This window comes from Salvelinus alpinus, chromosome 8, assembly GCF_045679555.1.
Source record: "Salvelinus alpinus chromosome 8, SLU_Salpinus.1, whole genome shotgun sequence".
Lineage (NCBI taxonomy): Eukaryota > Metazoa > Chordata > Actinopteri > Salmoniformes > Salmonidae > Salvelinus > Salvelinus alpinus.
This window is the reverse complement of record NC_092093.1, coordinates 64,202,933-64,228,017: the sequence shown is the minus strand read 5'-3', so window position 1 is coordinate 64,228,017 and position 25,085 is coordinate 64,202,933. Positions and strand designations below refer to the sequence as shown.

The 25,085-nt window shown below is 44.6% G+C and overlaps 1 protein-coding gene across 1 annotated transcript in view; it reads left to right on the top strand.

The window, feature by feature from the left end:
- Window positions 1-15,771, top strand: part of LOC139583472 (D(3) dopamine receptor-like) — a 41,637-nt gene extending 25,866 nt beyond the window's left edge. Inside the window, exons 5-8 of the mRNA XM_071414599.1 lie at window positions 2,947-3,143; window positions 6,806-6,871; window positions 10,390-10,774; window positions 14,674-15,771. Coding sequence (XP_071270700.1) covers window positions 2,947-3,143; window positions 6,806-6,871; window positions 10,390-10,774; window positions 14,674-14,870 — 845 coding nt within the window. The 3' untranslated portion in view covers window positions 14,871-15,771. The remainder of the gene's footprint in view (window positions 1-2,946; window positions 3,144-6,805; window positions 6,872-10,389; window positions 10,775-14,673) is intronic.
- The last annotated feature ends 9,314 nt before the right edge of the window (window positions 15,772-25,085 follow it).

The following is a 25,085-nucleotide window of genomic DNA, read 5'->3' as shown; positions in this document are numbered from 1 at the left end:
CGTATTTTTTTTTAGGTACAATTTATAAATAATTATTAAACTGCATTGTTGGTTAAGGTCTTGTAAGTAAGCATTTCACTGTAAGATATACACCTGTCGTATTCAGCGCATGTGACACATTTGATTTGATTGCATTTTCCCCAAAATTATAGTCCTCTTTGCATGAATGTGTTTCTTGAACGAATATAAGATCTGCGTTGCAGTCCTTAAAAAAAAAAAAGTTTTCCTCTTCAACCGGTTTCGTATCCCCCTGGCATTGAATGACATAAACTTCATGTCCATATATACAAAATAGAAAGGAAAATCCTATGCTATCTGAACTCTCCCCTCTATAAAAAGTTGCTTCATATACAATACCAGTCAAAAGTTTGGACACACCTACTCATTCAAGGGTTTTTCCTTAATATTACTATTTTCTACATTGTAGAATAATCTTGAAGACATCACAACTATGAAATAACACATATGTAATCATGTAGTAACCAAAAAAGTGTTAAACAAATCTAAATATATTTTATATTTGAGATTCTTCAAAGTAGCCACTCTTTGCCTTGATGACAGCTTTGCACACTATTGGCATTCTCTCAATCATTTTCATGAGGTGGTCACCTGGAATGCATTTAATTTAACAGATGTGCCTTATTAAAAGTTAATTTGTGTAATTTCTTTCCTTCTTAATGCGTTTGAGCCAATCAGTTGTGTTGTGATTAGGTAGGGGTGGTATACAGAATATAGCCCTATTTGGTAAAAGATCAAGTCCATATTATGGCAAGAACAGCACAAATAAGCAAAGAGAAACGACTGTCACGATCGTCATAATAACTGGACCAAAGCGCAGCGTGACCTGGGTTCCACATCTTTTATTACTATGTGAAACTCAAAGCAAAACAATAAACGAACAAACGAAATGTGAAGAAAATGCAGTGCTCACAGGCACTACACAAAAACAAGATCCCACAAAGCACAAAGGGGAAATGGCTGCCTAAATATGATCCCCAATCAGAGACAACGATAAACAGCTGCCTCTGATTGGGAACCATACCAGGCCAACATAGAAATATAATTACCTAGATGACCCACCCTAGTCATACCCCGACCTAACCAACATAGAGAATAAAAAGCTCTCTATGGTCAGGGCGTGACAACGACAATACATCATTACTTGAAGATAAGAAGGTCAGTCAATTCGGAAAATGTCAAGAACTTTGAAAGTTTCTTCAAGTTCAGTCGCAAAAACCATCAAGCGCCATGATGAAACTGGCTCTCATGAGGATCGCCACAGGAATGGAAGACCCAGAGTTACCTCTGCTGCAGAGGATAAATTCATTAGTTAACTGCACCTCAGATTGCAGCCCAAATAAATGCTTCACAGAGTTCAAGTAACAGACACATCTCAACATCAACTGTTCAGAGGAGACTGCATGAATCAGGCGTTCATGATCGAATTGCTGCAAAAAAACCACAACTAAAGGACACCAATAATAAGAAGAGACTTGCTTGGGCCAAGAAACATGAGCAATGGACTTTAGACCACTGGAAATCTGTCCTTCGTTCTGATGAGTATACATTTGCGATTTTTGGTTCCAACAGCCGTGTCTTTGTGAGACGCAGAGTAGGTGAACAGATAATCTCTGCATGTGTGGTTCGCACCGTGAAGCTTGGAGGAGGAGGTATGATGGTGTGGGGGTGCTTTGCTGGTGGCACTGTCAGTGATTTATTTAGAATTCAAGGCACACAACCAGCATGGCTACCACGGCATTCTGCAGCGATACGCCATCCCATCTGGTTTGTGCTTAGTGGGACTATCATTTGTTTTTCAACTGGACAATGACCCAACACACCTCCAGGCTGTGTAAGGGCTATTTGACCAAGATGGAGAGTGATGGAGTGCTGCATCAGATGACCTGGCCTCCACAATCACCTGACCTCAACCCAATTGAGATGATTTGGGATGAGTTGGACCGCAGAGTGAAGGAAAAACAGCCAACAAGTGCTCAGCATATTTGGGAACTCCTTCAAGACTGTTGGAAAAGCATTCCAGGTGAAGCTGGTTGAGAGAATGCCAAGAGTGTGCAAAGCTGTCATCAAGGCAAAGGGTGTTACTTTGAAGAATCTCAATTATAAAATATATTTTGACCTGTTTAATGGTTTTTTGGTTACTACATTATTCCATATGTGTTATTTTATAGTTTTGATGTCTTCACTATTATTCTATTATGTAGAAAATAGTCAAAATAAAGGAAAACCCTTGAATGAGTAGGTGTTCTAAACTTTTGATTGGTACTGTAGGTCCATTATCTTTTCTATATATTTTCTATTTGGTTTAAGTTGTTTAAGTTAACACTGAAAGCTTTTCTCCATCCCTGTAACACTGGTATAAATGATTCGGGAGACACACGCAGGAATGGGTCATAGGTTTTTTTATTGTACCAAAATTACGGCGTGCCGTGTAAAGGCAAGGGAACGAAGACGAAACAAACACTATACAAAAACACAGGGTTGAAACCCAAACAAAAGAGCGAGAAGTACCTCGAATAAATAACACTAGCACAATGATTACCACACGGTACGAGATCCATAATCATCTGCGCAATCCACAAGGGCACTAAAGCCCAAAACACACAGCACAGGTACTCACACGCACCAACGGACATTGGAACAGTAATGTACAGCCCAATGGAAACCAAAGTGCACACTTATACAAGTACTAATCAGTGGGAAGTAGGGGACAGGTGTGCTTAATGAATGTTCCGGAGGGATCCGTGACAATCCCCAATTTGTATTTATTTTTATGAAACCTTGCTGCGACCCACAGGTGGGTCCCGACCCACAGCTTGGGAACCACTGGACTAGATGTTCAGCTCAGATCAGGTAGAGGCGTACTGTAAGTGTTTAGTAATTAGACCATGGTCGTGTTCTCCGAATGGTTGTTTTCTTCTTCCTCAGACGACCCGACGGTGTGCTCCATCTCCAACCCTGACTTTGTGATCTACTCGTCGGTGGTGTCCTTCTACCTGCCCTTCACTGTCACCCTGCTGGTGTACGTCCGCATCTACGTCTTCCTACGGAAAAGGAGGAAGAGGATCGCCTTCCGCCAGGCCAGAAGTGGAAAGGTCCAGCCAGGCTCGGCCCTGCCCTCAGTGGTGAGAACACATCCAAATGGTCCCACAGTGATAGTGCAAATGTACCTTGAAGTGAGTGCATACTCTCATACATCTGCACATAGGTGTGTAAGGATTTCCTTACAGAAGAGATGGCAATCTCAATGGGACTCACATAGATAAATGAATGAAAAAGCACTACACGCTCACATCAACATTGCACTCATGATTGGCCAATGTCACAAGTGGCATCTGTCATGTGACACAACCACAATGAAATGTCTACCAGCATCATACAGAGCGTGCACGGAAACAGAGGTCTTGGAGAGATCTGATGTAGAGAGGCGGTTATCCAGCTAGTCGTGGTTGCAGGAGGAGGGATGATGATATAACCACTCCATGGAGTTGTGGTGAGGTCCATGCTGCTCTCTAGGTGGCCCGGCTCCATATGATGTGTAGAAAGGAGCGTATCTGAGAGCTGGGCGAACAGTTCTACTCACTTGTCAGTTCAGGTTATGCGATAATGTGGGATCTGAGGATCCGTGGGCTTGTTGGAGTTCCTTTGATCATTACATTCACGTTCAGGCAGGTTTCAGGGTCATTTCCATCACACTAGAGGTGACTAAGGTCATGCCCATAATGTGATGGTAGCAGGTGGAAGGAGAGTTTGTTACAGTCCGCTCTTTACCAACTTAGAAATCACAATGTCAAATAAATGGCAATTACATGGTAATTAGAAACTAATTACTGTTTTGTTTAATTGGGATTCATTAAAATAGGAGCCATTACATTGTATTTAGTTCCAAAGGGAGCCAATTGTTACCACATAATGTCTTAGTAAATACCAAGCAACACCATCTGGAGGGGAAGTCAAATAAAGAGAATTGAATCAGTGACATTGGGGCTGGTTATAAGATCAGACCCTTCATTTGAGCGGCGGGTTGCAGGATCATTTCCAGTCATTGAGCCCAGGTTTGATCATATCCATTACGGGATGTTTGTGTTGTCGGATCACGTCCCAGGAGACATCTGGGATGAGGGACTAACGGTGCTGTTTGGGAACGTTGGAACAGGATTTAGTTCCAGCTAACTGGAGAAAAATGTGATATGGAGAGAAAAGCTTTCAATGCTGCCCTGATTTATTTTTATTTTGATATAAATGGAATGCAATTTTTTCTCCCCATCCAATTTCAATAGAGTCAATCAGAGATTGAGACAGCAGGCAAAGACGTTAAGAACTTGAGGAATCTGGTTTAAGGTGTTCGAGGGCCCTGTGCTACGTGGTTTAGTTAACAGCTACTATATTGACAGATGGATGGATTGGGGAATGGGTGCGAAGATAGATTTGTTTACCTTTTGAAGGATGAGTCAGGTTTGATATTTCCTCTCTGCCAATCCTCTCACCCTCCTTCTCTCCGTCCCGCCTCATGTGTGTTTAGGGACAGTTTGAAATTTACTGGGGTGGGGGGGGTGGGGTCCAAAATAGGGGAGGGTTGACTAACTTTTGTTTTGGTGAGGGTTGTGTATTGTTTCATTGGGCAAAGAGGATGGTAGTGCGTTTTTTTTCCCTCGTTAACATTCGCTCTTTTGCAGATTTACTATATAATTTCTCCATATAGCCAAGTTTCCTCATCTGCTTGCATGCACCTCCACTACATTAAGGTGTTTTGGTACTTCCTTTATGCACTACGCTTTTCTGTGTGCTAACCTTTACTATACCACAGGTCAATATGTTCTAGCAGTCTGTCTATCCTGCCCTCTATCTACCATTCATAGTGACAATAGGAGTTGGTGGATCATTTGTCCAGATTTGCAATAGGCTAACTAGCAATCATACCACAGGTAAAAGCATTCAAAGCTGCATACATTTTCAATATGAATCCACAAGAACAAATAGGAATAGCTGATAGGCAGCGGAGAGGCCAGTTGCATCATTGCGCATGAAAGAACAGTGAAGACATGAGACACACAGCTGAAAAAGCTCCCCTATTGATCTTGTTTAGGGACAATACAATTCTCCTAACAAAACTAGCCTACAACACCACAATGCAATTAATAATTGCAATATTGTTTTTAAGTGAGTACAAAATTCTACTCTAGGCTGCAGTGAAAATACCTTATTTACATAAGTATTCAGACCCTTTGCTACGAGACTCGAAATTGAGCTCAGGTGCATCCTGTTTCCATGGATCATCTTTGAGATGTTTCTACAACTTGATTGGTGTCCACCAGTGTTAAATTCAATTGACTGGACATGATTTGGAAAGGCACACCTGTCTATATAAGGTCCCACAGTTGACAGCGCATGTCAGAGCAAAAACCAAGCCATGAAGGAAGGAATTGTCCGTAGAGCTCCGAGACAGGATTGTGTCGAGGCACAGATCTGGGGAAGGGTACCAAAACATTTCTGCAGCATTGAAGGTCCCGAAGAACGCAGTGGCCTCCATCATTCTTAAATGGAAGAAGTTTGGAACCACCAAGACTCTTCCTAAAGCTGGCCGCCCAGTCAAACTGAGCAATCAGGGGAGAAAGGCCTCGGTCAGGGAGGTGACCAAGAACCCGATGGACACTCTGACAGAGCTCCAGAGTTCCTCTGTGGAGATGGGAGAACCTTCCAGAAGGACAACCATCTCTGCAGCACTCCACCAATCAGGCCTTTATGGTAGAGTAGCCAGACGGAAGCCACTCCTCAGTAAAAGGCACATGAAAGCCCACTAGGAGTTTGCCAAAAGGCACCTAAAGGACTCTCAGACCATGAGAAACAAGATTCTCTAGTCTGATGAAACCAAGATTGAACTCTTTGGCCTGAATGCCAAACGTCACGTCTGGAGGAAACCTGGCACCATTCCTACGGTGAAGCATGGTGGTGGCAGCATCATGCTGTGGTGATGTTTTTCAGTGGCAGGGACTGGGAGACTAGTCAGGATTGAGGGAAAGAGTAACAGAGCAAAGGAAAATGAGTTGCTGTTATTATTCTAAATATGACATCATAATTGTGATAATCTGATGTCCCCCTAGCTGATCATTGTCTGGCTCTGATCGTAGTGTAGAACTAATGAAACAGGCAGGGAGATTGAACTCATCCTTGGTGGTGGGCGAACCCTCAACCTCCTGGCACGTATCCCGTCGTGGCATCGACTATGCCACAAAAGCATGCTGCAGTGGCAAAGTCGATATCCACGACTATAAACACAGGGTCGCTAGGATTATTATTTGTGGTCGTAAACATTATTTAGAGTTAATTCTATGAGGGTACATTTCAAACTGTCCCTTACATGTTGAAAGATGAGTCAGTCATCATGTGTATCCCTCTCTCCATCCCCCTCTCGCTCCATTCATCCCCCTCTCCATTCATTCCCCTCTCGCTCCCTTCATCCCCCTCTCGCTCCCTTCATCCCCCTCTCGCTCCATTCATCCCCCTCTCCATTCATTCCCCTCTCGCTCCCTTCATCCCCCTCTCGCTCCCTTCATCCCCCTCTCGCTCCCTTCATCCCCCTCTCGCTCCCTTCATCCCCCTCTCGCTCCATTCATCCCCCTCTCGCTCCATTCATCCCCCTCTCGCTCCATTCATCCCCCTCTCGCTCCATTCATCCCCCTCTCGCTCCATTCATCCCCCTCTCGCTCCATTCATCCCCCTCTCGCTCCATTCATCCCCCTCTCGCTCCATTCATCCCCCTCTCGCTCCATTCATCCCTCTCTCCCAGGAGACGTGTCTGCAGGAGGAAACCCCCAAGGAGAAGAGAGACCTGTCTCCCATCAGGATCAAAGTGGTAAGAGTAGTGTGTATACAGTGGGGAGAACAAGTATTTGATACACTGCCGATTTTGCAGGTTTTCCTACTTACAAAGCATGTAGAGGTCTGTAATTTTTATCATAGGTACACTTCAACTGTGAGAGACGGAATTTAAAACAAAAATCCCGAAAATCACATTGTATGATTTTTAAGTAATTAATTCGCATTTTATTGCATGACATAAGTATTTGATCACCTACCAACCAGTAAGAATTCCGGCTCTCACAGACCTGTTAGTTTTTCTTTAAGAAGCCCTCCTGTTCTCCACTCATTACCTGTATTAACTGCACCTGTTTGAACTCGTTACCTGTATAAAAGACACCTGTCCACCCACTCAATCAAACAGACTCCAACCTCTCCACAATGGCCAAGACCAGAGAGCTGTGTAAGGACATCAGGGATAAAATTGTAGACCTGCACAAGGCTGGGATGGGCTACAGGACAATAGGTAAGCAGCTTGGTGAGAAGGCAACAACTGTTGGCGCAATTATTAGAAAATGGAAGAAGTTCAAGATGACGGTCAATCACCCTCGGTCTGGGGCTCCATGCAAGATCTCACCTCGTGGGGCATCAATGATCATGAGGAAGGTGAGCGATCAGCCCAGAACTACACGGCAGGACCTGGTTAATGACCTGAAGAGAGCTGGGACCACAGTCTCAAAGAAAACCATTAGTAACACACTACGCCGTCATGGATTAAAATCCTGCAGCGCACGCAAGGTCCCCCTGCTCAAGCCAGCGCATGTCCAGGCCCGTCTGAAGTTTGCCAATGACCATCTGGATGATCCAGAGGAGGAATTGGAGAAGGTCATGTGGTCTGATGAGACAAAAATAGAGCTTTTTGGTCTAAACTCCACTCGCCGTGTTTGGAGGAAGAAGAAGGATTAGTACAACCCCAAGAACACCATCCTAACCGTGAAGCTTGGAGGTGGAAACATCATTCTTTGGGGATGCTTTTCTGCAAAGGGGACAGGATGACTGCACCGTATTGAGGGGAGGATGGATGGGGCCATGCATTGCGAGATCTTGGCCAACAACCTCCTTCCCTCAGTAAGAGCATTGAAGATAGGTCGTGGCTGTGTCTTCCAGCATGACAACGACCCGAAACACACAGCCAGGGCAACTAAGGAGTGGCTCCGTAAGAAGCATCTCAAGGTCCTGGAGTGGCCTAGCCAGTCTCCAGACCTGAACCCAATAGAAAATCTTTGGAGGGAGCTGAAAGTCCGTATTGCCCAGCGACAGCCCCGAAACCTGAAGGATCTGGAGAAGGTCTGTATGGAGGAGTGGGCCAAAATCCCTGCTGCAGTGTGTGCAAACCTGGTCAAGAACTACAGGAAACGTATGATCTCTGTAATTGCAAACAAAGGTTTCTGTACCAAATATTAAGTTCTGCTTTTCTGATGTATCAAATACTTATGTCATGCAATAAAATGCAAATTAATTACTTAAAAATCATACAATGTGATTTTCTGGATTTTTGTTTTAGATTCCGTCTCTCACAGTTGAAGTGTACCTGTGATAAAAATTACAGACCTCTACATGCTTTGTAAGTAGGAAAACCTGCAAAATCGGCAGTGTATCAAATACTTGTTCTCCCCACTGTATGTGTGTGTGTGTATATGTGTGTGTCTGAGTGCGTGTGTGTGTGTATATCTGAGTCCATGCGTGTATGTCTTTATGCGGTCTGCGTGTAGGTTTTTGTTTATGTTGGAAAGTATGAGAGCGTAAAGTACACTTTTAGAAGTAAAGGAGCCTGGAAGAACCTTTTGGGGTTAAAAAAATTGCCACACAGGGAACCTTTCCAGTTCAAAAATGTTCCTCGAGGAACCTCTCTGAAAAGAGGAATCCCTGTTTAAAGGTTGAAACTGGAACCTTTTTGTGATGGGAGGGGTTCAATTTTTTACCTTTTTAATAATATATTGTAGAGGTGGCAGCCTATGAAAAGGCATGGCTTTCAAATAGTTATTTTTGGCCAAACGTTAGAGTAAATGTCATTCCTGTTCATCATGTTAAGTTTGTACATATTTTCCTTGAATATTTATGCATATTACGTATTCTAATATAATATTAATATTAACATTGCTGATTATATATAGTAATAAAGTGTTAACTATTCCAACTTTGGGATTTGAATAGATTATTGAAGAACTGAGGGTATGTTTACACAGGCAGCCCAATTCTGATTTTTTAAAATTGTCCTTTTGACCAACCAAAGGTGCAAATATGAACAATTGACTAGCAACGGTTCCTTTAGGAACTCCAGGGTTTCTTGAGTCACCACTAATACTAAAAGTGTATGTGAGATAGACAGCTTCGAGGCAGATAGACAGCTTCGAGGCAGATAGACAGACAGCTTCGAGGCAGATAGACAGACAGCTTCGAGGCAGATAGATAGACAGCTTCGAGGCAGATAGATAGACAGCTTCGAGGCAGATAGATAGACCGCTTCGAGGCAGATAGATAGACAGCTTCGAGGCAGATAGACAGACAGCTTCGAGGCAGATAGACAGACAGCTTCGAGGCAGATAGATAGACAGCATCGAGGCAGATAGATAGACAGCTTCGAGGCAGATAGATAGACAGCTTCGAGGCAGATAGAGAGACAGCTTCGAGGCAGATAGATAGACAGCGTCGAGGCAGATAGATAGACAGCGTCGAGGCAGATAGATAGACAGCTTCGAGGCAGATAGACAGCGTCGAGGCAGATAGATAGACAGCTTCGAGGCAGATAGACAGCGTCGAGGCAGATAGACAGCGTCGAGGCAGATAGACAGCGTCGAGGCAGATAGACAACCTGAGTTTTTGGATGGGTATTCAAGCTGCACTGTTGTTGGTTTAAACAGAATCTAAATAACTCACTGACTCTCAATGAATCAGGTGGCATATTCAGATATTCTTGGCAGTGAGTGTCTGTTCTCTTTTTAGCATTGTGTGTGTGTGTGTCATTACTTTGTCTTAGCCCCAGGGCTGCGAGGGAGCTGAAAATCTGAATTATGAAGCTCCTCTCCTACTGCTTCTAAACTCAGATCCCAATCTTAAAGTTTCGCGCTTTATTTGTCACACCAGCTCGCGCATAATCCACAAATTACTTCAAAGATGGAGAAAATGACAAGCTTTAATTTCCTCCTGAGAACAGGGCTGCAAAGCTTGGCTTTTAGACGTGTGTTCAGACTGACAGGCAGAGACATGAGAAACAGGAAGGAAGGAGCAGTGAACTAGGAAGGGCCGGGGTCTCTGAAAGTAAGGGGTGGAGATCAGGGACAGACACGTGTAGAATCAGGAGTAAGTGTCAGGGAATCCTGTCACCTGGTGTCCCAGTTCTGAAAAAGTCCCTGATTAGAGGGGAAATATGAAAGCAAACAGTGTTGCAGACCTTAATCTGCATACCCCCATCCCCTCCCTCTGGAATCGGACAAGGGGTTGTTTTTGGACCAGATCAACAGTAGGGTCATTGGTCAGCATCTTCAGATATGACTGACTGTGTGTTCCTTCCAGGAGAGTGTGGAGCCGGCAGTGCCCCCTAAAACTCGCCTCCTGTCGGGGTGCCTGAGGCGTAAGCGTACCCGCACGGCCCCCGTGGAGAACACTCTGCTGCCCCCAGTGGACATCCAGAACTACTGCAGCATCAGCCACGCCTCCTGCGGCCACACCGAGCACGAGCAGGACCGCGCCGAAGAAGAGGAGTTGGCCAAAGAGAGAGCGCGTAGAACTGTGAGGAGGAGCTGTGAGGTCAAGGAGTTGTCCAATGGACGCATTCACACGGCCCTCCGCCCCGCCCCCTGCTCCCAGTCCCTGGCCGGCCAACAACAACAACAACATGGAATCAGGAGCATGCAGAACAGGGAGAAGAAGGCTACGCAGATGCTGGCCATTGTTCTTGGTAAGAAGTAGTACTTTCTCTATTAGAACTATCACCATGTGTATTATTCATTAATCTCTATGAACTCTACCACGTGATTTGATTGAGAACACATGGACCACATGGGGAAGAGTGGAAGAGAGAGGAGAGACACAGGAGTCAAATGGGTCAATCAGAAGCTGGGGATGATAGACTGTGAATACTGTTGTAGAATACTGGGGTTATGGACATGGGGGTCAGAGGTCAGAATCATTCTCCCTCCCAGATCTATTCCCGCCATTATAACAACATTTTACTCTGCAGAATAATAGAACAATGTCTCCAGAGCCGTACAATACCATTGTATTGCCTATGTAGGATATCAGTTACAACTCATTACCTTCACTGCTGGGTGCCTAGCACTAGTTTGTCTGCAGTTCTAGTGAGACTTTATTATGTCAGAACAAACCATGGTAAAGCTGAAATGTAAATTGGATGGGCGGATCTAAATATAGATATGTAAATTGCATGGATAGATCTAAAGATAGATATGTAAATTGGATGGGTGGATCTAAAGATAGATATGTAAATAGGGTGGGTGGATCTAAAGATAGATATCGACTCTGAGGTGAAACACCTGCAATAGCACCTTACCATTCTATTTTTCTTTCACACACACGCAAGCGCACACACACAGACACAAGGTATACACACCTGCACACACGCATGCACCGAACACACACAAACATACATACTGTAATGATTAGCGGATGTTGTTAGCCGCCATTGGTCCAGGCTGTTCATTGTGAGAGCTGGCATGTTGGCGAGTCCAAGCCCTACTGAGTGAGACTGAAGCTAATCAGAGGTGTCTGCTTAATTAGACAGAAGAGTCACGTACACACACCACACACACAGAGAGAGCAGATGTCCTCAGCCTGACACTCCCTAGCTTCTCTGGCCTAGAGAGAATTGGATCGGTCAGCCATGTCACATGACTTGGACGACTTTGAACTGTGGGGGAGACACTTTCTGAATTCCAAATCGACACCTAGCCCACGGTATCTTCATTTGATCACTCTGTTGTCTGTGAGAATTTTTCTGCGTTGTCAAATGAGCCCGTGATTTACATAAATTCACTGAAACCCTGCAGTTCTTTCTCAATCGCTCGCTTAAATCGCTAAAGCACCAGACAGAATACATTTCCTACTACTAGGTCCTACTGTAGGTCCTACTACTGCGACATTCAAATGTACAGTATCTTAAATGCAGCCATACACATCAACAACCATTGTTTTATATAGCTTAAAGAGATTGAAGGGAATCTTAAGCACTTACAAATCCGTACGATATTGTATGAATTTGAATTCATAACACACAGGGCCTTCAGAAAGTATTCACACCTCTTGACTTTTTCCACATGTTGTTGTCTTACGGCCTGCATTTAACATTTATTAAATTGAGACTGTGTCACTGGGCTACACGCAATACCCCCTCATGTCAAAGTGGAATTGTGTTTTTAGAAATGTTTACAAATTCATTAAAAATGAAAAGCTGAAATGTCTTGAGTCAATAAGTATTCAACCCCTTTGATATGGCAAACCTAAATCATTTCAGGAGTAGAAATGGGCTTAACAAGGCACATAATAAATTGCATGAACTCTGTGTGCAATAATAGTGTTTCACGTGATTTTTGAATGACTACCTCATCACTGTACCCCACACGTATAATTATCTGTAAGGTCCCTCTTTAAAGCAGTGAATTTCAAACACAGACATTGAATATCCAATTAGCATGTTGAAGTCAGTGGAGGCTGCTGAGGGCAGGACGGCTCATATTAATGGCTGGAAAGGAGCAAATGAAATGGCATCAAACACATGGAAACCATGGAAACCATGTGTTTGATGTATTTGATACCTTTCCACCTATTCTGCTCCAGTCATTACCACGAGCCTGTCCTCCCCAATTAAGGTGCCACCAACATCCTGAAGTTAAAGTTATTCATTTGGATGGTGTATCAATACACCTAATCACTACAAAGATACAGTTGTCCTTCCTAACTCAGTTGCCAGAGAGGAAGGAAACCACTCAAGGATTTCACAAGGCCAATGGTGACTTTAAAACAGTTACAGAGTCTAATGGCTGTGATAGGAGAAAACTGAGGATGGATCAACAACATTGTAGTTACTCCACAATACTAACCGAAATGACAAAGTGAAAAGAAGGAAGCTTGTACAGAATAAAAATATTCCAAAACATGCGTTCTGTTTGCAATAAGGCACTAAAGTAATAATGCAAAAAATGTGGCAAATGTATGTCCTTAATACAAAGCGTTATGTTTGGGCCAAATCCAATACATCACTGAGTACCACTTCATATTTTCAGGCATGGTTGTGGCTGCATCATGTTATAGATGTGCTTGTCATCGGCAAGGACTAGGCAGTTTTTTATGATAAAAAGAAACAGAATAGAGCTAAGCACAGGCAAAATCCTAAAAGGAAAACCTGGTTCAGTCTGCTTTCCAACAGACACTGGGATATGAATTCACCTTTCAGCAGGACAATAACCTGAAACACAAGGCCAAATCTACATTGAATGTTCCTGAGTGGTCTAGTTACAGTTTTGACTTAAATTGGCTTGAAGATCTATGGCAATATTTAAAAAATGACTGTCTAGCAATGATTAACAACTAACTTGACGGAGCTTAAAGAATTTAAGGAATAATATTGTACAATCCAGGTGTGCAAAGCTCTTAGAGACTTACCCAGAAAGACTCACAGCGCTGAATCAATGCTAAAGGTGATTCTAACATCTATTGACTCAGGGGTGTGAGTACTGTATGTAAATTAGATATTTCTGTATTTCATTTTCATAAATTAGCAAAAATTTTAAAAACATGTTTTCACTTTGTCACTATGGGGTAATGTGTGTAGATGGGTGAGATGTATTTTTTTTATTTTTTTTTATCTGTTTTGAATTCAGGCTGTAACACAACAAAATATGAAAGAAGTCGAGAGGTAAGAACACTTTCTGAATGCACTGTATAATTTTTTTGCAGGACTTGATACAGTATATCATATGAAATTGTTTACAATTTTCGGGGAGACGTTTTGGCTCGTGAGTGATCCTTTCAAAACTACTGGCAGAAATGATAGGAAACCTTTATAACGCATCTTTAATGACACAAGAGAGATATTGGTCTCTCCACTATGACGTACAAGTGTATCTGAAATGCAATTGGACTCTAAACAATAGCCTACTGTAGCCTATCAAAACTAGTTTCCCGTTAGAAATGATCACTTTTATGATAATAATCAAATCCTTCTGCTGCAGGATTATTTTACTCCTTCAACGAAACCGGTCAAATTAAGATCCTACATCTGTACATAAAGTGTCTATGGGGGTATGGGTCTACTTGGAATTCTGTCAGTATGTTGAAGTTGCTGTGTGTTAACTTGCTGTAGGATGTTTGTATAGGAGCATAAGTTAAACCCATTAACCCTGTAGACCAGGCTTGCTCTCTGTGGCTGCTGTAGCGTGCATTAGCTGACCGTAAGGCTAATGTATACACCACACACTGTACAGGTTCATGAGGAATGAAGGTGTTTGAAGTCATAATTCTGACTCACTCTCTTTTACACTCCCTCTTTATCTCGCTTTCCGCTGTCTCGCTCGTTCTGTCCCCCCCTCTCTCTCTCTCTCCCTCCCCCCCTCTCTCTCCATCCCTTTCTCTCCCCCCCTTTCTCTCTATCGCTCCATCCCCCTTCCCTCCCTCTCTCTCTCCATCCCTTTCTCTCTCCGTCAATCATGCTCTCCCTCTTCCCCATCCATATCTCCTCATCCCTCCCCCTCTTTCTCCATCCCTCTTGCTCTCTCCATCTCTCCCTCCCCCCTTCCCTTTCTCTCTCTCTATCGCTCCATCCCCCTTCCCTCCCTCTTCCAGGAGTGTTCCTGATCTGCTGGCTGCCGTTCTTCGTGACTCACATCCTGAACACCCACTGCAGGACGTGTCGTATTCCCCCGGAGCTCTACAGCGCCTTCACCTGGCTGGGCTACGTCAACAGCGCCCTTAACCCTGTCATCTACACCACCTTCAACATTGAGTTCAGACGCGCCTTCATCAAGATCCTCAGCTGCTGAGAACAGAGTTGGTCCAGCATGACCATGTCAGGCTAATGGCCATGCACCTAAACTGTACTGGACCTTGGGCCCGGCATACCTGAGTATGAATAAGATGCATGAGTCATGGCCTGAGCCTGACTGCATATTATCAGGGGCAATGACGCTCCTTCAATAAGATCATCTGCTGCTGAGAGGCCAATAGGTCCACCGTAACCATGTCATGCAAGGCTTATGACCTGTACTGGACCTTAGGCCCGGCACACCTGATGTGCACACCTGAGCATGGATAATGGATACTGTACCTGAGCCATGGATACATGAGCCATGACCCGTCCATCTTTAGGTTCAATGACTCGTCTTCATCTAAATCATCTCCAGCTGAGAGGACAGATCCATAAAGACCATGTCTGACCATGCTCTTCCACTGAACCTCTCAGCACACTATAGCACACCTGAGCAAGGACTTTCTGACGGTAACACAGGCCCTGCACACCTGAGCTGAACTACAGGTACCGTATCTGACTTGGCTGCTAGTTAGCTGGGCAAGGACCTGCTCTACCTGTGTTATACTGTACACAGTGGGCAGGAGACATGAAGGGAGGGTATGGGAGTTAAATTCAAACCATACAAATTACTGCTACAATACTGGTGATTCAGAGGTGGGGGAAATACTTTTATAGAGAAAAGAGGACAAATGCAACAAAGGAAATGGAGAGAAGTAGAGTTCCACACATCCATATGACACAATGTACAGCCATCAAAAGACACGAAACCCTTTCCCTGCTGCAGGGGTATTCAACCGGAGGTACTACAGGGGCTCCGCCACAATAAATACAAAATAAAGTGGAAGAAATACATTTTTTATTTAAATGTTGTTGTGACTATCCCTAGCAACAACAGATTAAACACTTTAATGACATACTTCTTCCACATTTTGTTGTGTTACAGCTTGAATTTAAAATGGATTCAATTTAGATTTTTTTTGTCAATGACCTACACACAATACCCCATAATGGCAAAGTGGAGTTATGTTTTTTTACACATTAATAAAAAACGAAAATCTGAAATGTCTTGAGTCAATAGGTGTTCAAACCCTTTGTTATGGCAAGCCAAAATAAGTTCAGGAGTACAAATTTGCCTAACAAGGATTTTTGAATGACTACCTCATCTTTGTACCCCACACATACAATTGTCTGTAAGGTCCCTCAGCCGAGCAGTGAATTTCAAACACAGATTCAACCACAACGACCAGGGAGGTTTTCCAATACCTTGCAAAGGGAACCTATTGGTAGATAGGTAAAAATAAAAAAAGCAGACACTGAATATCCATTTGAGCATGTTGAAGTTATTAATGACACTTTGGATGGTGTATCAATACACCCAGTCACTACACAGATACAGGCGTCCTTCCTAACTCAGTTGCCAGAGAGGAAGGAAACCGCTCAGGGATTTCACCATGAGGCCAATGGGGATTTTAAAACAGTTACATAGTTTAATGGCTCTGATAGGAGAAAACTGAGGATGGATCAACAACATTGTAGTTACTCCACAATGCTAACCTAAATGACAGAGGTTAAAGAAGGAAGTCTGTACACAATAAATATATTCCAAAACACGCATCCTGATTGCAATAAGGCACTAAAGTAAAACTGAAAATGTGGCATAGAAATTAACTTTATGTCCTGAATACAAAGCGTTATGTTTGGGGCAAATCCAACCCAACACATCACTGAGTACCACTCTCTGTAATTTCTGGCATGGTAGTGGCTGCATCATGTTATGGGTATACTTGTCATCGGCAAGGACTAGAGGTTTTTTTAGGATAAAAATAAATGGAATAGAGCTAAGGACAGGCAAAATCCTGAACCTGATTCAGTCTGCTTTCCAACAGACACTGGGAGACAAATTCACCTTTCAGCAGGACAATAAACTATAACACAAGGTGAAATATGCACTGCTTACCAAGACAGGACAATGAAAGTTTCTAAGTGGCCTAGTTACAGTTTTGACTTAAATCGTCTTGAAAATCTATGGCAAGACTTGAAAATGGCTGTCTAGCAATGATCAACAACCAACTTCACAGACCTTGATTTTTTTAAAGAGTAATAATGTGAAAATATTGTACAATCCAGGTGTGCAAAGCTCTTAGAGACTTACCCAAAAAGCTGTAATCACTGCCAAAGGTGATTCTAACATGTATTGACTCAGGGGTGTGAGTATGTACACTACCGTTCAAAAGTTTGGGGTCACATAGAAATGTCCTTGTTTTTGTATGAAAAGCACATTTGTTGTCCATTCAAATAACATCACATTAATCAGAAATACAGTGTAGACATTGTTAATTTTGTAGATGACTATTGTAGCTGGAAACTGCAGATTTTTTATGGAATATCTACAGTCATGGCCAAAAGCTTTGAGAATGACACAAATATTAATTTTCATAAAGTCTGCTGCCTCAGTGTCTTTAGATATTTTTGTCACATGTTACTATGGAATACTGAAGTATAATTACAAGCATTTCATAAGTGTCAAAGGCTTTTATTGACAATTACATTAAGTTGATGCAAAGAGTCAATATTTGCAGTGTTGACCCTTCTTTTTCAAGACCTCTGCAATCCGCCCTGGCATGCTGTCAATTAACTTCTGGGACACATCCTGACTGAAGGCAGCCCATTCTTGCATAATCAATGCTTGGAGTTTGTGGGTTTTTGTTTGTCCGCCCGCCTCTTGAGGATTGACCACAAGTTCTCAATGGGATTAAGGTCTGGGGAGTTTCCTGGCCATGGACCCAAAATATCGATGTTTTGTTCCCCGAGCCACTTAGTTATCACTTTTGCCTTATGTCAAGGTGCTCCATCATGCTGGAAAAGGCATTGTTCTTCACCAAACTGTTCCTGGATGGTTGGGAGAAGTTGCTCTCGGAGAATGTGTTGGTACCATTCTTTATTCATGGCTGTGTTCTTAGGCAACATTGTGAGTGATCCCACTCCCTTGGCTGAGAAGCAACCCCACACATGAATGGTCTCAGGATGCTTTAATGTTGGCATGACACAGGACTGATGGTAGCGCTCACCTTGTCTTCTCCGGACAAGCTTTATTCTGGATACCCCAAACAATCGGAAAGGGGATTCATCAGAGAAAATGACTTTACCCCAGTCCTCAGCAGTCCAATCCCTGTACTTTTTTCAGAATATCAGTCTGTCCCTGATGTTTTTCCTGGAGAGAAGTGGCTTCTTTGCTGCCCTTCTTGACACCAGGCCATCCTCCAGAAGTCTTCACACGTGCAGATGCACTCACACCTGCCTGCTGCCATTCCTGAGCAAGCTCTGTACTGGTGGTGCCCCGATCCCGCAGCTGAATCAACTTTAGGAGACGGTCCTGGCGCTTGCTGGACTTCCTTGGGCGCCCTGAAGCCTTCTTCACAACAATTGAACCGCTCTCCTTGAAGTTCTTCATGATCCGATAAATGGTTGATTTAGGTGCAATCTTACTGGCAGCAATATCCTTGCCTGTGAAGCCCTTTTTGTGCAAAGCAATGATGACGGCACGTGTTTCCTTGCAGGTAACCATGTTTGACAGATGAAGAACAATGATTCCAAGCACCACCCTCCTTTTGAAGCTTCCAGTCTGTTATTCGAACTCAATCAGCATGACAGAGTGATCTCCAGCCTTGTCCTCGTCAACACTCACACCTGTGTTAACGAGAGAATCGCTGAAATGCAGGCAATTTTTTTGGGGGGGAATTGCAATTAATTGCAATTCATCTGATCACTCTTCATAACATTCTGGAGTATATGCAAATTGACATCATACAAACTGAGGCAGCAGACTTTGTGAAAATGAATGTGTCATTCTCAAAACAATTAGCCACGACTGTACATAGGTGACAGAGGCCACATTATCAGCAACCATCACTCCTGTGTTCCAATGGCATGTTGTGTTAGCTAATCCAAGTTTATCATTTTAAAAGGCTAATTGATCATTAGAAAACCCTTTTGCAATTATGTTTGCAGAGCTGAAAACTGTAGTGATGATTAAAGAAGCAATAAAACTGGCCTTCTTTAGACTAGTTGAGTATCTGGAGCGTCAGCATTTGTGGGTTCGATTACAGGCTCAAAATGGCCAGAAACAAAGAACTTTCTTCTGAAACTCGTCAGTCTATTCTTGTTCTGAGAAATGCAATGCAAAAAATTGCCAAGAAACTGAAGATCTCTTCCAACGCTGTGTACTACTCCCTTCACAGAACAGCGCAAACTGGCCCTAACCAATAAAAAGAGGAGTGGGAGGCCCCGGTGCACAACTGAGTAAGAGGACAGGTACATTAGTCTCTAGTTTGAGAAACAGACGCATCACAAGTCCTCAACTGGCAGCTTCATTAAATAGTACCCGCAAAACACTAATCTCAACTCAATGAAGAGGCGACTCCGGGATACTGGCCTGCTAGGCAGATTTGTAAAGAAAAAGCCATATCTCAGACTGGCCAATAAAAAGAAAAGATTAAGATGGGCAAAAGAACACAGACACTAGACAAAGGAACTCTGCCTAGAAGGCCAGCATCCCGGAGTTGCCTCATCACTGTTGCCGTTGAGACTGGTGTTTTTCGGGTACTAAACTTGGATTAGCTAACACAGAAGTGATGGTTGCTGATAATGGGCCTCTGTATGCCTAAGTAAATATTCCATTAAAAATCAGCCGTTTCCAGCTACAATATTTATTTACAACATTAACAATGTCTGCACTGTATTTCTGATCAATTTGATGTTATTTTAAGGGACAAAAAAATTGCTTTTCTTTCAAAAACAAGGACATTTCTAAGTGACCCCAAACTTTTGAACGTTAGTGTATATAAATGAGATATTTCTATCATTTTCAATAAATTAGCAACATTTTCTAAAAACATGTTTTCACTTTGTCATTATGGGGTATTATATGTAGATTGGTAAGGAAAACAATCTATTTAATACATTTTAAATTCAGGCTGTAACACAACAAAATGTGGAATATGTAAATAGGTATGAATACTTTCTGAAGGCACTGTACCTACAGTAGAAAGAAGAGAATATCTTATTTCTAATGTCAACATTATTTCTCAACTCCTAATATTGGGCAAATTACACTCACTGGAGTATCTGACAGGCTTTGAAAAAGCAGCCGTGAATAGGCTACCAGTGAGTGCCGATGGCTGCTTTGACATTCATTTTTGCCAACTGCTCTTAGTGAAATGTGTTTGGAGTTACCTTTCAAGCTAATAGGCTGTTAGAGTTTACACTTACTCTTCCAATTAGAATGTGGGGATTTCAAAATAATGAAAACGATCTACCAAGTCAATTCATTTTAAAATGTTGGTTACTTCTCCTTGCCATTATCATTCACCTGATGATAAGAAACGTTTTTTTGTTAATGTATGATGGGGATCCCTGGGTCGCCAGTTTGCCTGGGAGCAGGTCCCTGGGCAGGAAAAGGTTGAAGACCCCTGGTCTAATGTGATCTTTGTTTGAGGTACAAGGAATGATACGCTGTCCTGGTGGTTGAAAAGGTGACATGAAGAAAGACCCTCAGTCAGTAATACTCACACAGATCAGTCCCAATCACAATCCTCTGTTGGATGCCTGGAACAGTGTTATGACCAGGCCACAAATGCTGACGTCATGTGTCAATCAAAACACAGAGTCTTCCTTGCCTCAGTGTATTACTATTTGAGTCTACAACTCACAGCTCAAGCACAGATCTAGGATGCGTCCCAAATCACATCCTATTTCCTACATAGTGCACTACTCCTGACCAGACGTAGTTTGAATAAGGTGCCATTTATGATGCAACCCTAGAGTTCACAGCTCTGTCTCCTACAACTGATGACTCAAAGCTACTGTATACATGTACTGTAGCAAGGGCTCACAGTCCAATTCATTTCTAAGGTTCACTGAGGTGATGGGCCTATTATATTCAGAACAGCAGTACTTACTACTTACTACTGACATCATCCAGGGCTCCTGAGTGGTGTAGCGGTCTAAGGCACTGCATCTCAGTGCTAGAGGTGTCACTGCAGACCCTGGTTTGATTCCAGGCTGTATCACAACCCGGCCGTGATTGGGAGTCCCATAAGGCGGCCCAGCGTCGTCCGGGTTAGGGTTTGGCCGGGGTAGGCCGTCATTGTAAATAATCATTTGTTCTTAACTGACTTGCCTCGTTAAATAAAGGTTAAATAAAACATTTAAGAACTATATGGCTCTGTCCGCCTCTGCATGCGTGTCACAGTCATCAAGCTGTTTATATTTGAATCACTGTGAATTCATTCAAGAGTTGCTTAAAGGCTCCGTCCATCTGAATCACAAAGAGTCCTTTTATATCTGGATGTGAGAGATGTTTGGATTGCTGTTGGAGTCATTTAAACCGATGGCAACACTTATGGAACACAGAGGAGGCGTTTTGAAAACAGTTCTTTGTGCCACTGTTAGATTTTTTGATAAGCCTCTGGTTTAGCCATGCCTGCTGGGTTGAAAAATATCTGAAGCTCTCTGTTCCTTGATAGTGGCGTTCTCAGGGGGCGGGGCTTTGTAGTGCCAGTGAATCAGACACGGGTGTGAATGGTGAGGTGGGCGGGGCTGTCATAGATGAGAAAAGCTTCTCTGTGTTGTGGTGAATAAAAGCTAAATTAAGCAGTTCTCATCGGCTACTTGTCATCTGTACGCACACACAAAACACACACACACAGAGAGTGTGGAGAGAGAAAGTGAGCAGTACATGTGGTGTGGAGAGGCAGATTGGGCTCTGGGGCAGTATCACAGCTGGACCCCAGCTGAGCCTTGAGAGAAACCACAGAAACATGTAGAGAGATAGAGAGAGAAGACGGATGGAGGGCTGAAGATAGAGAGAGAGAAGACGGATGGAGGGCTGAAGATAGAGAGAGAGAGAAGACGGATGGAGGGCTGAAGAGAGAGAGAGAGAGAAGACGGATGGAGGGCTGAAGAGAGAGAGAGAGAGAGAAGACGGATGGAGGGCTGAAGAGAGAGAGAGAGAGAGAAGACGGATGGAGGGCTGAAGAGAGAGAGAGAGAGAAGACGGATGGAGGGCTGAAGAGAGATAGAGAGAGAGAAGACGGATGGAGGGCTGAAGATAGAGAGAGAGAGAAGACGGATGGAGGGCTGAAGATAGAGAGAGAGAGAAGACGGATGGAGGGCTGAAGATAGAGAGAGAGAGAAGACGGATGGAGGGCTGAAGAGAGAGAGAGAGAGAAGACGGATGGAGGGCTGAAGAGAGAGAGAGAGAGAGAAGACGGATGGAGGGCTGAAGATAGAGAGAGAGAGAGAGAAGACGGATGGAGGGCTGAAGATAGAGAGAGAGAGAGAGAAGACGGATGGAGGGCTGAAGATAGAGAGAGAGAGAGAAGACGGATGGAGGGCTGAAGAGAGAGAGAGAGAGAGAAGACGGATGGAGGGCTGAAGAGAGAGAGAGAGAGAGAAGACGGATGGAGGGCGGAAGAGAGAGAGAGAGAGAGAAGACGGATGGAGGGCTGAAGAGAGAGAGAGAGAGAGAAGACGGATGGAGGGCTGAAGAGAGAGAGAGGAGAGAAGACGGATGGAGGGCTGAAGAGAGAGAGAGAGAGAGAAGACGGATGGAGGGCTGAAGAGAGAGAGAGAGAGAAGACGGATGGAGGGCTGAAGAGAGAGAGAGAGAGAAGACGGATGGAGGGCTGAAGAGAGAGAGAGAGAGAGAAGACGGATGGAGGGCTGAAGAGAGAGAGAGAGAGAGAAGACGGATGGAGGGCTGAAGAGAGAGAGAGAGAGAAGACGGATGGAGGGCTGAAGAGAGAGAGAGAGAGAGAAGACGGATGGAGGGCTGAAGAGAGAGAGAGAGAGAGAAGACGGATGGAGGGCTGAAGAGAGAGAGAGAGAGAGAAGACGGATGGAGGGCTGAAGAGAGAGAGAGAGAGAGAAGACGGATGGAGGGCTGAAAGAGAGAGAGAGAGAGAAGACGGATGGAGGGCTGAAGAGAGAGAGAGAGAGAGAAGACGGATGGAGGGCTGAAGAGAGAGAGAGAGAGAAGACGGATGGAGGGCTGAAGAGAGAGAGAGAGAGAGAAGACGGATGGAGGGCTGAAGAGAGAGAGAGAGAGAGAAGACGGATGGAGGGCTGAAGAGAGAGAGAGAGAGAAGACGGATGGAGGGCTGAAGAGAGAGAGAGAGAGAGAAGACGGATGGAGGGCTGAAGAGAGAGAGAGAGAGAGAAGACGGATGGAGGGCTGAAGAGAGAGAGAGAGAGAGAAGACGGATGGAGGGCTGAGAGAGAGAGAGAGAGAGAAGACGGATGGAGGGCTGAAGAGAGAGAGAGAGAGAGAAGACGGATGGAGGGCTGAAGAGAGAGAGAGAGAGAGAAGACGGATGGAGGGCTGAAGAGAGAGAGAGAGAGAGAAGACGGATGGAGGGCTGAAGAGAGAGAGAGAGAGAAGACGGATGGAGGGCTGAAGAGAGAGAGAGAGAGAAGACGGATGGAGGGCTGAAGAGAGAGAGAGAGAGAAGACGGATGGAGGGCTGAAGAGAGAGAGAGAGAGAAGACGGATGGAGGGCTGAAGAGAGAGAGAGAGAGAAGACGGATGGAGGGCTGAAGAGAGAGAGAGAGAGAAGACGGATGGAGGGCTGAAGAGAGAGAGAGAGAGAAGACGGATGGAGGGCTGAAGAGAGAGAGAGAGAGAGAAGACGGATGGAGGGCTGAAGAGAGAGAGAGAGAGAGAAGACGGATGGAGGGCTGAAGAGAGAGAGAGAGAGAGAAGACGGATGGAGGGCTGAAGAGAGAGAGAGAGAGAGAAGACGGATGGAGGGCTGAGAGAGAGAGAGAGAGAGAGAAGACGGATGGAGGGCTGAAGAGAGAGAGAGAGAGAGAAGACGGATGGAGGGCTGAAGAGAGAGAGAGAGAGAGAGAAGACGGATGGAGGGCTGAAGAGAGAGAGAGAGAGAGAGAAGACGGATGGAGGGCTGAAGAGAGAGAGAGAGAGAGAGAAGACGGATGGAGGGCTGAAGAGAGAGAGAGAGAGAGAAGACGGATGGAGGGCTGAAGAGAGAGAGAGAGAGAGAGAAGACGGATGGAGGGCTGAAGAGAGAGAGAGAGAGAGAGAAGACGGATGGAGGGCTGAAGAGAGAGAGAGAGAGAGAGAAGACGGATGGAGGGCTGAAGAGAGAGAGAGAGAGAAGACGGATGGAGGGCTGAAGAGAGAGAGAGAGAGAGAAGACGGATGGAGGGCTGAAGAGAGAGAGAGAGAGAGAAGACGGATGGAGGGCTGAGAGAGAGAGAGAGAGAGAAGACGGATGGAGGGCTGAAGAGAGAGAGAGAGAGAAGACGGATGGAGGGCTGAAGAGAGAGAGAGAGAGAGAAGACGGATGGAGGGCTGAAGAGAGAGAGAGAGAGAGAAGACGGATGGAGGGCTGAAGAGAGAGAGAGAGAGAGAAGACGGATGGAGGGCTGAAGAGAGAGAGAGAGAGAGAAGACGGATGGAGGGCTGAAGAGAGAGAGAGAGAGAGAAGACGGATGGAGGGCTGAAGAGAGAGAGAGAGAGAGAAGACGGATGGAGGGCTGAAGAGAGAGAGAGAGAGAAGACGGATGGAGGGCTGAAGAGAGAGAGAGAGAGAGAAGACGGATGGAGGGCTGAAGAGAGAGAGAGAGAGAGAAGACGGATGGAGGGCTGAAGAGAGAGAGAGAGAGAGAAGACGGATGGAGGGCTGAAGAGAGAGAGAGAGAGAGAAGACGGATGGAGGGCTGAAGAGAGAGAGAGAGAGAGAAGACGGATGGAGGGCTGAAGAGAGAGAGAGAGAGAGAAGACGGATGGAGGGCTGAAGAGAGAGAGAGAGAGAAGACGGATGGAGGGCTGAAGAGAGAGAGAGAGAGAGAAGACGGATGGAGGGCTGAAGAGAGAGAGAGAGAGAGAAGACGGATGGAGGGCTGAAGAGAGAGAGAGAGAGAGAAGACGGATGGAGGGCTGAAGAGAGAGAGAGAGAGAGAAGACGGATGGAGGGCTGGAGAGAGAGAGAGAGAGAAGACGGATGGAGGGCTGAAGAGAGAGAGAGAGAGAGAAGACGGATGGAGGGCTGAAGAGAGAGAGAGAGAGAAGACGGATGGAGGGCTGAAGAGAGAGAGAGAGAGAAGACGGATGGAGGGCTGAAGAGAGAGAGAGAGAGAAGACGGATGGAGGGCTGAAGAGAGAGAGAGAGAGAAGACGGATGGAGGGCTGAAGAGAGAGAGAGAG